Source organism: Lampetra fluviatilis, chromosome 1 (assembly GCF_964198595.1).
Source record: "Lampetra fluviatilis chromosome 1, kcLamFluv1.1, whole genome shotgun sequence".
In the NCBI taxonomy this organism is placed as follows: domain Eukaryota; kingdom Metazoa; phylum Chordata; class Hyperoartia; order Petromyzontiformes; family Petromyzontidae; genus Lampetra; species Lampetra fluviatilis.
The window spans coordinates 9298186-9315125 of NC_136275.1; the positions used below are offsets into that span (position 1 = coordinate 9298186).

Here is a 16940-nt window from a genome sequence, read left to right on the forward strand (position 1 = left end):
GGTAAAGGTCGATCGTAAAGAATGACCTGCATTTAGACTATTTAACAATGTTTTTACGTTACATGTATATGAGGCGGAAATGGTAAGGTGGTTGGCGTGCTATGCTACAAACCTGGTGACCTGTGTTCAATTCCTGGCCAAGGCGAACATCAGTGAAAAGTGACATTATAACCTGTGACATCAGAACCCACACTGAACATTATGGTGAAGTACTGTAAAAAAAAACGTCCCCATTCGTGGATTGAGAATGTCAGGAATGGATTTAATATGTACACAATAATGTGTGGGAATATCCTGTGTACACTTTGTGTGTCCATTGACATATATAAAGTTACAACCAACAATGAAATTAACTTTAATGGGAACACTGTCTCCCTGGACGATGGACAAAAGAAAGCAATGGCTTCAATGCGGTGAGCCAACGTATCAGGGGCAGGAGAGGCACGCTCAGTACCGTGGCTACTTTAATTACGTTCTTTTAAAACACGACATGTCTGGAATTACGACGAATCCATCGTACGCATCATTTGCGTATATCCGTGTGTATTAAAATAATGTGTTTCTAATTTCAAACGCCCTCTTGAAGTCACCAACTACGTCCTCTCGCGAATTCAGGGCGTGTGGCAGGGTGCCAGCGTCACCACCGACCCAACCCGCACACAGCCCCACCCTCCACCCCCTCAATTCCATAGCCGCTGGGTTGAGAGATATATAGCGTAGGCTTTCTCAGCGGCTGACGCGGTTTCATGACAAGTCAAATGATGCGCTGGAAGCCAGGGGTACCTGCATTTGCATTGGTGGTGTCATTAGGTTAGTAATCTGCGAAGAAAGATGATGTTTACGATTGTTATTTTTGTTTGCTTGTTCTGTTTGATGGGTTAGCAGCAGAAACTATACTGAATACGGTGAACTGAATGTTCCTGTGATGGGAATTAGGCCGAATAGCCCCGCCATGCTGAACCACTTCGTTAAAAATCAAGTGTTTGTCTCATGCAGAGATACGCCATAGTTATATAAATGTGGAATTCCCACCAGTGCCTCAGTTGTCCATGAAAATTAGCACCACCCCATGCTTATTTTATGATGGAAACTGATTTTGGACTTTCATGAAACAACCAGCTTTAACACACCTGCCCATGTGATCAATTATCAGCGTCTTTAAATCCAATAATCACCAATTATTGATAACAATTACTAAAGCTGTAAGTAGGCCTCAATATAAATTGAAGCTTTTAAAATTTAATTAGGGCATTCCGACAAACACAATCATGTCATTATGCATGTGCCTGTTTACACACAATGCTAATTAAACAACATTTGAGACAACCACTGATACACTTGTAATTCACTTGTTCTAAGCTTGTTTTGACTTGGGGCAAAATCCATTAACAACAGAAGTACTTAATTACCCTTCATTATCCCCATGTTACCTGGATCCAAAAATGAAACACAATCCATCAGCTGAGGCATGCTGCTGTTATTAATTTTGTATTTCCCGTATTAAATGGAACCTAAACTGCAGCCATGGGTCTCGGGAGGCAACTCATTCCCCTAAAGCAGCTGTGCGTCTTCCATTACCGGCTGAGCACTGCTGTGATTTCATTAAAGCCAGTCGTCTTGCTAGTTTTTAATGCTTTCAGTCACCAGTTAAATACTGTAGCCTCCATCCTCCATTTATTCCGCCTTGAAGGCATCGTCCCGGGTTTTCTCGCCGAGGAATTGGGAGCAACGCAAGTTTTGCTGGGGCTGACTGATGCCCTGGTCATGAGTAGCCACACCGTGTAGCTTAATTACACAAGGTCTCCCTGATAAATATTGTGCAGGAGGTTTTCCATCACACTTTTTTTATTAAATAAAAACTACTTTTATTTGTGTCGGTATGCAAGATAGTTAAAAAATTCACGAAGGTGCTGTAAAGCGAACAAAACACTCCCATAAACCGAATTGGGAGCGTGTCCACCGAGCAGCTTTTTAAAAAGTGATTGACCATCGGGCCAATGAACGAAATGTCCCCAATATCTTTTGGCTCCATGCATTGTTTTTGAAATAAGCAGCTATATTTGGGCGTCGCATAGAATGCGGGTCCACCCATGCGAGTCAGCGGGACAGGAAAACGGTCTCCGCCCAGTCTGTTGAAAACCAACATTTATACTCCTCAGCCCTAAGAACAGCCCTGTGGCTCTTTCCCGGCTAAATATGAGAATGGCTGCAATGTAAGCTGCTGCTGCCTATAGAAGGGTATTTGAGGATATAGGTGCACACTGGATTACTGGGACAGAAAAGAACATGTCTGCATATTACCTCATTACAGCTGATCCGAAGCTGTGCGGTTTCAAATCTGGCTGTCGCTTGATGAAGCTAGTTGTAATTACTGGTGAAACGTCGTACTCAGATTGTAAATGTTGTGGCTTGGCTCTCCAACACACCGGTGTGCTGTACTAGTGACGAATTGGCCACGTTCTGTTTACTTGACAACCCTTACTAGTTGGATGTGTCAGGTGGTGGCGGGTTTAAACGACACATTTATATATTTACGCGATCTAACCCAAAAACCTCTAATGCGGTTTCTCCTATTTAAATCCCACACGCATAGGCCTTTTCTGTCGGTTGGTGATGATGGGGAGGAAAGAGCATAACATCAGTGGACTTTTCGGTACTGCCACCTGCCGAAAACATAGCACCGCGTTGGCCTACAACACCTGTTTTATGTATGGGGTGATTTAATCCTATCTCCCAGCCTTCCCTCAAAGCTTGTATATGTGAAATAGTAGAGAGAGTGTGAAACCCAGCTCAATAATCACACACCGAATGTAACTTTAAATATCTTGGGGCATGATACTGCATGTTGAATTACTAGGTGGCAATTACAAATGTAAATGTTTTATGCAAATCCTGGCAAACACGGGTTACTTTAAGTATATTTTAAATATACTTAAACTACTACAATTCTCATAATTTTTGACTGCATCATTTAAAATATGTTTTCATTTTAAGGTTTGAGTGTGACAGATTGTACGCTATATGCATGGACAATTGTTTATTTGCAAGATACTAATTATTTTTTGACAAACAGTTTTTGTACTCAACTTCTCGGTCCCATTTATCTTCGTCACTTATTTAAGTGTCCCCTTCAAAACAGACTAAATGGATATGATTTATGTGGCTGTAGAAATCACGTTTTTTATCTTTATTCTTTGAGTTGAAAATGCAAACTCAGCAGAAAAAAAGTTTTCTTTTCCACTAGAAACTAGAAGAAACTGAATTTTCACCAACACAATATGTGGCCCGCTGTCTCAGTGGGCTCTCACCAACAACTGACTGGTCAAAGGTATAACAACAGTCTTGCTGGAAATTCTCAAAAAAGTTAAACATTCTAAAGATCTGCCTGATCAAGTAAGCATGGTCCATTGCTCATTTTGACTGAGCATTGATGGAGCGTTGGAAATCCACATTCATGTGGCATGATCATTCTCTTCCACAGGGCAACCAATGTTGATTTCCCCTATAGCGGTGCTGTTTTTGATCAGCCACTGAGGAGCGATGGGCTAAGTTGACCCCCGACTGGGAGTTGAACTCAAAACCTTCAGACTTTAAATTGAGCACTCTTACCACAGTGCTACCCGCTGACGGGTTTTACAAAATGAGAGTAGATTGTTTCTTTTTATATTTGTATATATGTATGATGAACTTCCTTTGCACCATACGTCGCCAACCATGGTAATCGTAAAATTTAAATTTGATCGATAAGCAGCTTCCCTGCTGGGGTAACATGAATAATTTTCATGCAACCCAAATGAAAACGGCATCAATTCCTACGCATGCGTACACAATTCTATACACATATCGTGAGCTTAACAATCAATTTTAACATTTGAATCGATTAATCATTCCACCCCTTTTGTAATCCAAACTTCAAACAGCATGGGGGAGAGCTGTTGATGGTTACGCTGGCAGTTCAGCATGTGGGGCACTGTAGTGCCAGTGATGGATGTGAAGCCATTGTGTAGAACAGCAATATGGCCGCCTGCACACTCATCCAAAAACACCCGTCTCCCAGAGAAACCGCGGCTCTCAGCCCCGAAAGAGTTAAAGATGTATACTTGAGTGTCCACAATGAGCGAACGCTATATACCTAACAAATGCTTGTTCCTAAATATCCCATACCTTTCAATGTATTGTCCGGAAAATTAGCTAGCTGAGGATCTCTCTGGAGCCTTGCCAAACAGCTCTGAGATTCTTGCCAAGTTTTTTGTCTTGTTTACAGCACAGTAAGCACATACTCATTATTTTCCTCCAAGTGCTGACTTGGAATTTATGGCCTTATTAAAGTGGAAGTTATCGCAGAAAATTGGAAACTTTGGGACCCCATTTTTTGTGTGGAAAAAATTGTATCTTAAGGTCTCTATGTTTCTTTAAAAATTCAAAACACACTCCACTTTTTTCCCAATACGCCTCATTACACTCCGAATAAATGGCGAACATTTTGTAAAAGCCATTAATCTCTATAAATGTAGGTATTGTTCATGTATTTAAAAATATATATTTTATTCAACCCCGCAACTTTACACTAAAATTTCCTTGCGAGACCATTAGGCGATACGGTTGGGTGTCACTTCATCTATTTACTCCAAAATGCAGCCTGTTCCGTCCCAAAACAGACAGTTTCTTCCACACCGAGAGCACCACCGCCTGTACATCCCTATACGGAGTCACGATTCACCTTGATTGCACTGCTACTTGTTTCATCAGCTGCCATTGGCTAGTTTCAGAATGCGTGATTTAAATTTGCACCTCGACTTAACGGGGAAGTGCTTTATTATGCACGCGCGTGCGTGCAATTCCGCTTCAGTACCGTGCAGCAGAGGCTGCACAGCGGCTGTGAGGTTAGGCTGGGTGAAGCTGCTCTAAGTCCTGAAACCCAACTCCTGATATTATGTTTTTCAATATTATTCCTACCGACAGGCCGGACTTTGACGATGCATGGCTAAATGAGTGTTTGACAGAAATTAGCCACTTCAATCGCAACCCAGCTGCCAAATCTTCTCTCGAGGCATCCTCCCATACCACACTGGTCTTTATTTACAATCGCAGACATATCCCAGACCAAGAACTCGTGGCAAAGATTAATCGAATTTGGAAAAATCCTTATGACAGCAATCAGAAGCCTTGTTGACTAAGTTTATTTTATCATCCCAGTGGCCATGTTCCAAGTCAAGGCAAATTCATCTTCAATGGAATAACAGCAAGCTAGCAACTTTTCAATTTACAGAGCACTAATCCAGTACCATCTGTAAGGTGTATGATGGAGCAAACTACTTTACTTTTGAGTTGCACAATTTAAATACAAATTATTATTCTCAATATCCCGTTCATGATTTGGCTAGGTGCTGCTGCTGATAGGGCTTTTGACTTTCATCAGAAGGCTACAATTGTGGCAGCCAAAACATTAGTGAATTATAATTGTATTGTGGTTTTAACGAATTAATCAGGAATACCCCTGATCTTGTCAGAGTTTCGAAGCCAAGCAGGCTCGAGCTTGGATATTGCTTTGATGGGTTAACCACCATGCTCAAACGGCTTGTTTCCAGACTTATGGGGTTACATTGTGGGCAGCACGTGCAGTGCAGAAAAAAACATTGTTGTACTGTACTTCTATGCTCCCCGTCGCCACAAACCCGTACCGACCAACACAGTGAATGGTCAAATAACTTGTAAGAACCGCACAGGGCTGGATTGGCTGTGCATGTTATGCATTTTACAATTGCATTGTAATTTTATTGTGAGTCGTCCATGGGTCCACAGCAGATAATATCACTTGTTGGTGTCACCCAAGTCAACCAAAACTTTCGTGGTACCAATGCTTTCAATGAACAATCTAAGGTAATTATGCATCAACATTCATCTAATGAGCCGGTTATTATGTGATTCACTTCAGGTGATCATACAAAGCAAACGGAATATCTAAGGTTTGTCAACTCAGGCAGAAACGATGTATGTGCTGGTCCAAGGATTGAAATTGAAGCGGGTAAGTTTGTGCGAGCGAGCGAGTGAGGTGGCTGGCAGCCAGCCGGGCAGAGACAATTCCGATGGTTGCGTATGGCCAAACTTCAGCCTCTTGCCACCCAGACAAACCTCACTGCGCCACAAACATTCCATTCTGGGAAATACCACACAGCAACTTTTTTGATATTTTCTTATAACCACATGCTCCGGTTTACAAGACATATTTTCCGTCCTGTGTTTTAAAGAAAAAGATAGGTGTGTGTGCGTGTGTGCGTGCCAATATTTATATAATGTTAGTGACAGCAAGGACAAGTTTTGGATGCATGTTGCTGTCTAGCGGGTTTTTTTTTACAGTCACTTGAGCACAGATTCAAAGGCCCAAACTGTCAAGCACCAGCAACAAACAGCACTATCATAGTGCTTATAAGAGGTAACAACTTTCTTGCATTAAAAAAAAGGTTACAGGGCTTGGGAAAAAATAGATGAAGGAAGTCCAAAGTGGAACAGCACAAGGAAAGAAGCAGAAAGAGAAGTGTTATGACTTGGGGTATGGTGGCTGAGTAGAATACTTATGATCCAGAGAATACGGGATTCATATTACAAATTGTGCCGCTATCCGGCATCATGTCATGAGACGAAGAAAAGTCCTTCCTGGATTCTGAAACGTTGCACTGTATCGGAGAAAAGGGCCAGTACATGATGTCACAGAGCGATTTCAGTTGTCGTTGCAATGAGCCTTTCTCACTCGGCACAACACAGCTCTCTTTTACACCCCGTCAAGTGAATGTCACATTACAATTGGCATTTGTTTTAAAAGCACTGCCAAAGATAGGCTTTGGAATTGGCATTAGAAGTGTGTTCACTTTAGTACATCCACATAAAAAGTAAATAATTATTTTTAGCCCTTTGTCAATTCACTAACGTATGAAGATCTACGTCGGTCATGGAGGTTGTTTATCCATACTTTACTGCACTGTTCAATGCAAGTTGGTGAGGTTCAGGGTAGGGGTTCAAGACCGGTTCAGATATCACTTGCCACTGACGTTAGTCATGACCGGGAAGCGAACTCAGATGGCAGGCTTAATAGTGCAGGGCATGAATCACTGAATCAAAGCTTGACCCCAAATATATGTATATAAAGTACATATTAATAATGCTCATAAAGATATTTTGTGGCTTGTACTAAATGGATACACTATGCACACAGTGGACATGTGTAGTGTAATAGCGCTGGCTGGTGGACAGCAGTGGCAAATTGTGGTGGACAGACAGTACACACGCTGGTGAGGGTGTGCACGGTGTGTGGGCAGAGGGGAGGAACTAGGGTAAGGGTCACGGAGGACCCTGTCTGGAGGCCCCTGGAACCTGCTAGCGGGTTCCAGGAGGGCGGCGCGGTCAGGGCGGAGCCAGGCCGCGCTGGTAGCATAAAAGGAGCTGAGAGCGGGGGCTCGAGGCTGCCGGTTCTGGGAATGAACTCGTCTCGCCGTTGCTTTCGTCTCGTCACCGTCGTCGCTTAACGTCTCCGCTAGATATTCCGCTACGAAGGAGAGTAGTTGGCTAGCTCAGTCAGCGCCGTCAGTGTTAGACGGCTAGTGCTGCGTACAGGCTAGGCTGAGCTACTGTGGAGATGATGAGACTGTGAAAGTTGTTCATAAACAAAGTGCCTTCTAGAAACTCTGTCTCTGAATCGTTGATACTACACATGTACAGTGTGTAAATCAAGTTATCAGCCATTATTAAAGAATTATAAGAAAACAACAGTTTGAGCTGCATGGTTGAAATGTAAGCAGCATTTTCATTATAAGCTTACGTTGTGTAAACCTAAAGCTTTAGTATTCAGCACATAACAGAAGTGTTTACAAAATCACACCAGGGATGTTGGCACTGGCGGAGCCAGTGGGGGGGGTGGCACGGGCCCCCCCCCCCCCCAATGATCCGATATAAATCCCTAATTTCGATCAGATCATTTGGGTTTATTAGTAATAAGTCGGCATTTTGCGACCCCCACTGCCACTGTGTAGCATATTATTACGTGCCAGGGACTCTATGAGATGATAGGATAATAGTCTGAGTCCATAATTGGCAATAAGTAACGGAAAAGCAGTTATAAGTGACTCACAGAGTTGTGCGCAGTTGCATATACAGTACACGACTTCCCTGAAGGCATTCATTCACCTTCAGCGAGCGCGATGCCGATCACACACGGTTCGAATTCGACCCTCGATCGATGGCTGTGCCATCGCTGCACCGCGTCGAATGATAAGCAAGGGACAAGTTCTTACTTACTAACAACTCCTATTATTTTCATTGTTGGAGGGGTTGCCCCCCCTACCTGAAAATCCTGGCTCTGCCATTGGATGTTGGAAAACAGTTGGGTCTCCCTTAGATCTCAATACGATATGGGTCACCAAATCCCTGGCGGTCATTTGAGGGTTTAGAGGAATTGAAAGCATAAGGAAAAATATTCACACCACAAAATGCATGTCTGTATGTATATGCTTGTGAAACGTGGACTCCTCTCATAGTTATAAACATTCAGGCTGGCATGCCTACGATCCATCCTGGGTTTAACCAGGTTGGATTGTGTGAGGAGCTCACAAATCCTTGAAAGATCTGGACACATTCCCATCAGTGAGCTCCTCCGGCAGGCAAGGCTGCATTGGTTGGGTCAGCTTCTGTTTGGCTGCATAAAGGGGGCTAAACAAGCACGCCATGGGTAGGAGAAGAGATGGACTGATGCGGTATGGGAGGATGTGGAGTGGAGTGGACTTGCCGACGACTGGTACGAGCGGTGTCAAGATCGACCTCTATGGAGGAGGCTCGTGAAGGACGCTACTGGGCAGTTGGAGGCAGTCACCCTCCAGCAACAACGGAGGGCAGATTAGTGATGCTCACAACAATGAGCGGAGCGCCGGGTGACGAATATGCAGCAAGTTGGCACAGTAAGGAATACAGCTGGTGCATCTACCGGTCATCTCAGTCAGCCAACCCATGGCACCTGGGTCTGTCCCGAGATCTGCCAGCGAGCCTTCGACACCTCACATGGTCTCAAAGTGCACCTCACCTGGCACAGGCACCATGGTGATGTCACCGTCACTTATTGGCAAATGGCAGGTATTGGTACTCATATTGCTTTATCGACCTAGATTCAACTGCTGTGAATTCTTACAAATTTTTAACAATGGTTTATACTTTTATGGACACCTTGTATAAATTTGTTGATTAGAGGTCTCACCATACTAATTACAGGAATAAGCCCTAAGTGTTCAACTGCTGTTGCTTGTAGAAATGCAAAAGGTCATACCTTTACACTGGTTGGTGTTTTTGTCCAGTATTGCCTTCGTGGAAACGATCTTCCCATACCTGAAACAGACAAAAAAAACAAAGGACCCCTTTTTATTGCACCGTATACTTTTTTTCTCATGGGTAATGTTATTCAACCAATTTATACACATTATATAATTTGCACCTCCCAATGAATATAATGTCACAACAATGATATGCAACTCTGGAACGCTTTTTTCTTTGCTGCGCAGGAAAACATCACCAACGTGCCTGCAAAGAATTTCATGAATATCAACGGAAAAAAACATGCACACTCCGTGCAGCTAGCTCAATAACAAATGTGCTGTCCTGCTCCTTACAGACACCACCTTGCACATGATTGCGGTGTGATTCACCACTCGCTCTTCCCTGTCCAGTGTTGTACTTGATATTGAGTTATCCATATGACATTTCATTTCCTCATCAGCCATTGTATCTATGTAGTGCTGGATAAAGGCCTCCCCATTCTGTTACCAGACCTCAAAATCCTTGCAACGCCACAATCCAGTTACCCAACCTCTAGCCGTGGTAGTTGGCCTCCCGCATGCATTCTCTCCTCTGGCTGCCATTCCCCTTAGCTTTCTCGTCGATCATTCGTCGTCCATTATGCCAGTGCATTCTGCCCAAGCCCACTTCTTAACTGTCAATAAGGCATCTCTAATTGATGTCTGTTACTTGATCAATGCGTTCCTATTTCCGTACCTGAGTGTAATCCCAAGCGTGCAACTCCCGACGCTTTTTTTATTTAATGTTCACAATGTTCAGCTGAGCGTTGGTGGCTATGCACGCCTGCAATCCAGCACTGCAGAGTCGAGGATCACACACAGAGGTTGTGAAACTCCCTTCCCATGGGCGTTGAGGTGCCATACCCTGGCTCGCCAGAGGCGGTACAGAAGTGGACGAATTGCCATCTGTTTTGATCTGCACGGGGTTAGCACTTTGCCCACTTGCGCGTGTGGGTTTTATCAAGGTGCTCCATGTATGAAGATTCATTAATTGAATGAAAACATCTTAAAATGTAAAAACCCAATGCAGGCCTCTCCTGAAAACAAGTCCTACGACTCAGTGTGGCTCTCCTGGAGAAATCAATAATCATTATTATTTATTCAATTTTCTTTGTCAATGCCCTTGTTTCTCATCCCTATACCCTTGCAGGTAACGTGCAAAGATTGTGAACGTTCTTTCTTAGTTGCATTGGAATGTTACTTTTCATGAAAACATTCCGTTTTTCAAAGGCATCACCAACTGCCCTAGGTATGTAGACTGCATTTACCAGCTAAAAATATATCGTGGTCACAACACAAGAAACATAAACCTAAAGTGTTTAATGGAATAAATGCATATACTGTAAAAGTAATAAAAAGGTGAAGCTTCGCAGCCCAGTGAATTCAAGGAGGTGTTGCCTTCTGTTTTACTGCTTGAATAAACTAATTTGGTCATTTAGTAAAGTCTGTAAATTGTTCAGAGAAGATTTAACATCTCGACCTTGGCGCGTCCATATAGCCGTGATTCGTGCACACACAACTATTTCAGGACGTAAGAGAGATTTTGAGTGTCCAAGTGTAAGCAATTGGCAGCTGCTACAATTTTTCCTCTGTAATGACAACACACATTCCGCCATTGTTTCCATAACATTGACTGTTACTGGCTACGGCGTCAGGTCCATGTGTTGAGTATTGCCCTCGGCAATGGGTGATCTGCCTACTAAACTCTCCAGCACGTAATATATGACATTAATAGGTCAACTATTAACGTACAAACTGTGATTAGGTGTGGATGGTGCACATTGTGTAATCCACCACTTTGTAGGCACCGTTAGTGGTTCGTATATAGATCATGCCAGAGACCTCCATGTGCAGGGTTCGTGAGATGCCAACGAAATGCAGTAAATCAAGTAGGTTGCCGACCCACCTGCTGATTTACCTGCAGCGTGGACATTTTTTAAATATAAAAATACTGTTTACACAAACCGCTAAGCGCAATGCTCTCGCTGCATAAATAATTAGAAAAGATACAACTATAACATGTGAAATGATAATTGTGGTAGTTAATGTGGCAAAACTCCTACAATTTCTTTTTTAAAGCTGGTGACATTTTGCGAAAAGATTGTGCTAATATGTGGAGAGCCAGTTTACAAATAAGAACTATGTAGCTCCTAATTAAAGCAGCCGGCACATTTTCAAGTCCGAACTTCATTAAGCAAAGCCATCAGACAGAAACATTTTTGGCAAGGCGGGGAAAAGCAGACATTCCATTAAAACCTTGCCTCAATTGATTACCACTAAAACGTCGTCACTGTGATTGCATGGCTGCGCTTTGACATAATTAGCACTGATTACACGGCAAAGCAGTTTCATTTTGCAGCTCAGCTTCATACAAGCATACATTTTCTCGGTAAGTCCACCAGAGCAAAACCCACAATTGGATTTGGAAAAAACAAGGGGGGGTCCACAATTTACGAAATCTGTTGAGATAAAATTACTCGTATTTTCTCGACCAGGATACATTTACGAATTTGCAAGCTAATGTCAAACATTGCAAATCTCCAAATATTATTAGTAAAGAAAAACAACTTTTCTTTTTATAATGCTGGGGACTATTTTGCATACAATTCCAGTAGAAAATTACCCTCGGCGTTTCTATGCGGTAGAGTATTCAGATGGAAGGAGAAGGCTTTTTTTGAACATGTGCTTATCAGGGATTTCAGCATTGCCTTGTAGATCTTCTCGAAGGCTTTATACACATACATGGTGGCAGCGCTGCTGGCGCACTGTATCTGTACATTCCACGAACAGATGGAACCAAGCGTGTGGAGCCACTCGGAGAACGAGGATAAATGAACTCCGTGTACTTTTTTGCTCCTTGGCGCACGTTGACAAAACCCAGTCTTTTTCTCGCGTGTCTTGGCCAAATTAAACCACTCTGTCCATGACAAACACGTAATGGATTCCCCTTCACGGAGGCCCTTTTTTCGTGAGTTCAATTCGGGTGCGCGGTGATGTCCGTCCACTACATACTTTCTTCATTACCAGCGGCAGGGTGATCTAATAGAGAACAGTTGAATGCTCACTGCGTAGCGCTGTATTTCAATTAACTTTACTGTCCACAATGGCACAGAGACATTTTAAAAAGACACCGCAAACTGTGCCGCTTGCCTGAAGTGAACCTACAGCCAGCTGCTTTCCATTACATAAAAGAGTAATCTTAAAATTGGAGCTTTAGCATGTGCACCCGTTCCACAACAATTGCATTAAATACACTGCGGCATTTCAAAAGTCTCTCCCACGGTGTTGCATGGTCGCGGGTCGCAGTAGTGTGAGCTGTGAATAGGTTTGCCAACTCTGAAGTACCAAAAAGACTATGATATATAATGGGAAGAAAATCTATGAAAATACCGGTAGAGGGGATAACTCGGATTAAATGCATTGTCTGCAGTGGAATAATATTCAAACTTGATTTGAAGTTTTCGTGACTCCAGGAATTACTCTTTGGTTCTTTCGGTAAAGTCACGTAGAAAGAAAATAAATTAAATAGAATACGACGTTTCGATTACAACACAAGCAATCGTTATAAAGGTCGACCTAAATTTGAGAGACAAAACACATACATGGAGACACAGAGACACACACACACGCAGAGAGAGACACACACAACATAGACACACAGAGAGAGACACACACAACTCTCTCTGTGTGTCTATGTGTTGTCTCTCTCTCTCTCTCTGCTTGTGTGTCTGTCTGTGTGTCTCCATGTCTGTGTTTTGACTCTCTCAAATTTAGTTCTACCTGATGACGATTGCTTGTGTTGCAATCGAAATGTCGTATTCTATTATGGAATAATATTACAAACTGACAAAAAACTGCGAATGTTACTATCTCGGAAGGACTTATAGTTTTCACAGGACAGATGCCTCAACAAAAATAAAATCCTGGGAAAAACGAGGACAGGTGGCAACCCTAGCTGTGAGTATGTTTGATTGTGCAGAAAGAGCTATGAAGCAATTCAATGGTGTCTATTTGATCAATGCCCCTCACACTGGTGGAAGCCTCTATCTGAAGATACTATTACTGTTGTCATACAGTGAGGGCATCTGTATTTAATACAATTATCCTTCACTATTTTATTGTGGGTTTACTGAAGGTCAAGAGTAAAGTAAACATTGTCTCCAAATTTAAATTAAAGTGGAGGGGTTTTTCTCTCCATAGGTAGTCCTCAACCAGAGATGGAAATTCTACATTCCTTTAGCTGGAACCAGACTTGACATGGGACTTTGTAGAAACTGGTACTAATTTAGTTGACCCTCAAGTGATGATGTGCTGACCAGACTCTATGATTTTAATTCGCAGTATTTCAATAGAGTTGAGCGCCGACTGTTGCTGTCACGTATATATTTCTCTCCGCATTTAAGCATTACAGTAATTTCTTAAATCCCTCTCTACAATTGCCACGGAAAGGTCTTGTTTTACTTGTAAAACTACAAAGTTAGTCACGAAGACTCTTGAAAAACATGCTTCCAAACAAATATTTGTACAACACAAAATATTAACAAATTTTGCACTTTTTTCCCCCAAATTAAAAGTTTATTTTGCACATTATCTTTCTCCATTTGCCACATATATAATCAATCTTCTGACAAAAAAACATGCCAGAATTCAGACTAAATGGTTTTAATGTGGATACGTTTCATCTGTAAAAGAAACCAGTTGTTTTTTAGCAAACCAAACCCTTGCCTCCCACACACCCACCGTGCATAACATACCATCCCTGTTCCCAGCCCCACAGTAACCCTAGATTCGCCCAGAAACAAACAGTGACCGGAAGTTCCCAGCCATTTACAACTCGCAGTTAAAGTGACTGTTTACTGGAAATCACGCAATCTTGGAGCCAAGCAGACGCCAAAGCCATGGCGCCTACGTCACCACCGCATGAAGGAAATGTCCGCCCCTGGGAATTTTTTTTTGCAAACCACATATTAAAAACTAGCTTTACTACCCGGCTTCTCTAGGGACTTGGATTCACCACGCCCGGCCACCTTCGTCACCCCAGTGGCGATGTTCACACACCACACCAGTTAATTGTTTGAGGCTGAGTCGATCTACAGGAGGCCCAGGACCGGTTCAAATAATCGTCACCGGTGGTGGCCGTGAGCAAGAATCGAACTCGGGTCGCCGGGTTCGTAGCGCAGCGCGCTAACTACCACACTACCGCTCCCCACACACAAACGCGTACGGCAGTAAACGACTGAAATAATAAAGCAATTTGTATTTCACTTTACCCGCGATCAGCAGGCACACTCCGTTACGCTTCCGCACACGGGTCACATGATAGATGTGACGTCACAGCTCACTTGTCGTGCAAAATATACACATTATTGCCCCCCCCCCCCAAAAAAAATACAAAAGTCTATTTTTATCATTTGTTGCATGGTGTACAGTCTGGAAAGTACCCACATGTCAAGAAGTACGCTAAACATTTTGAACAGACACACATAATCACAAATTTCCCTTGTATATATATGGATAACATAAAGTAATAACAGTAAAATCTTGATTTGCAGCTTTCATGACTGCAGGAATCCATACTCTTTGGCTCTTTCGGTAAAGTCACGTAGGTATAAAATAAAATAAATCACGACGTTTCGGGCGCAAAACAAGCATCCATCATCAGGTGGGAAAGCATGATCTGCTGCTGAGGCAGACTGTTTTAAAAGGTCTGAAATGGGTGTAGCCCAAGGGTCATAAAGAAGTGGCCGGGGTTAGTGATCTTAACGTGAGAAATTCGCGTGTAACTGTAAGATAGGAGCAGAGCGGCCTCCTGGACGAGGGCACAGAAGTGGTTATGTTAATGTGAGAGATTAGCATGTTCATGTAAGATCGAAGTGTGGTGCAATCCAAAGGCATGAGAGTTCAATCTGAAGGACATGTGAGCATGAGAGATCTAAGAGAGAGGCATAGAGAGAGAGAGACACACAGAGAGACGGAAATAACAGCTGACGTAGGCAGGTAGGATGGAAACTGAGCAATCATTGGAAGGACGTTATTAACCAGGTAAAGTCTTAACTGACTGTAATGTTTCCATCCTACCTGCCTATGTCAGCTGTTATTTCTGACTCTCTGTGTGTCTCTCTCTCTCTAGTAATGTTGTTCTGTGTTTTCTTTGCCTTTTCCTGCAGTGGCCATGCACTGCTGTGGCTGAGCACTCATCTTATATCTATATATATAAAAAAGTACAAATTTGTCTGTGGGTGTGTGTGTTCGCGCGTTTGCAAAGGATTTAGCTCTCCAACGGTGGGGTGTACGTTAAATAAAATAGACAGGTACCACGCCGTAAGCCCTGCCGTGAGCAAGCGCTATTCCTTTTTCACATCCGTCAACTTAAAATGAGTTGAATTAGCGATGTAGTGCGATATCTGTGCGCTTTCTTTTTATTTATTTATTTATGACGCGTGCACGACCATACCAACTCACGCACCTTTGGTGGTGAGGACGGCCCATGCCAAGTCGCACGCCTTCGGTGGGAGTGAGGGGGACATTTTATTGTGTAAAAAATGCTATAAAATTACAATAAATGCTCAGGTAAATTATTCACTGTGTGATGTCCCCCCCCCCCACCCCGATGCGTGCAGTTACTACAATACAGTGGGTAGATGCTACCACTATAGGCCATAGATATTACTGCAGAGCGGCCGGGGAGATAGTGGCTGGGGGGGGGTCAGGAGTAGCAACCCAGCCCCAGCCTGCCAAGGTGCCACCTCGGCCAGCTGGACAATCTAGATGAGGCCGGAAGCTCTGCACGGGACTAGGCCTCACCACACCACTCTGTCAGGTGAGTACTTTGTGCTATAGAGTCCATAAATACTGCTAAAGAGTCAGCATGTACTACTGTAGTGATAGCAGGTACCACCAGTCGGTATGCACTGCTGTAAAAATCATAGCAGGTACCACCACAGTCAGTATGCAGTGCTGTAATCACAGCAGGTACCACCACAGTATGCACTGCTGTAATCATAGCAGGTACCACCACTGTCAGTACGCACTGCTGTTACATTTTTAAGAGTAGTTTTGAAATATTTCTTTGGCCCGGGCAACACCGGGTACTTCCCGCTAGTTATTATTAAACTCTGAAGGTAAGGTAGTGATTATAAAGTGATTGCAAATCCCGGTAGGCAATTAATTTGGCCAATCACCACCATCCATCCCTATAGCACTGATACAATTATTGCCGTAATGTGGAAAGGCAACAGTCGTCGTCATATGTAGAGATTGGCTCTTGCCAAGGAAATGTGGATTTTTTTCCACTGGCTTATGGCCGTCACATGGGATGGGGGGGGGGGAGCTTCATAGTCGTTCAACTTGCAGACTTTGACTTTTTGCTTAGCTTTAAGTAAATTGCATCTTATCTTATTTTATGTGCTGAATGTACACTGGTTGTCTCATAACTTAAGCATTCAATGAAATTTGGGCACGGTAAATGAGCACTTGCATGATAAGTCATGGACAACAGTGGTGTAGCTATCGAGTGTGCAGGCGGTACAAATGCACCGGGGCCTATGGGCCAGAGATCAGGCTATGAAGAGGGGGGATATTTGACAGCAGAGGGGGCCCATTTCATTC

At 43.1% G+C, this 16940-nt stretch overlaps 1 protein-coding gene across 9 annotated transcripts in view; it reads right to left on the reverse strand.

Annotated features, from left to right (window-relative positions):
* The window catches only part of LOC144931565 (RNA-binding motif, single-stranded-interacting protein 3-like), a 317683-nt gene that overhangs the window by 65659 nt on the left and 235084 nt on the right, over positions 1-16940 (reverse strand). For all 9 annotated transcript variants that reach the window (XM_078855595.1, XM_078855566.1, XM_078855576.1 and 6 more), the window contains one exon: positions 9308-9366. In XM_078855595.1, coding sequence (XP_078711721.1) covers positions 9308-9366 — 59 coding nt within the window. The remainder of the gene's footprint in view (positions 1-9307; positions 9367-16940) is intronic.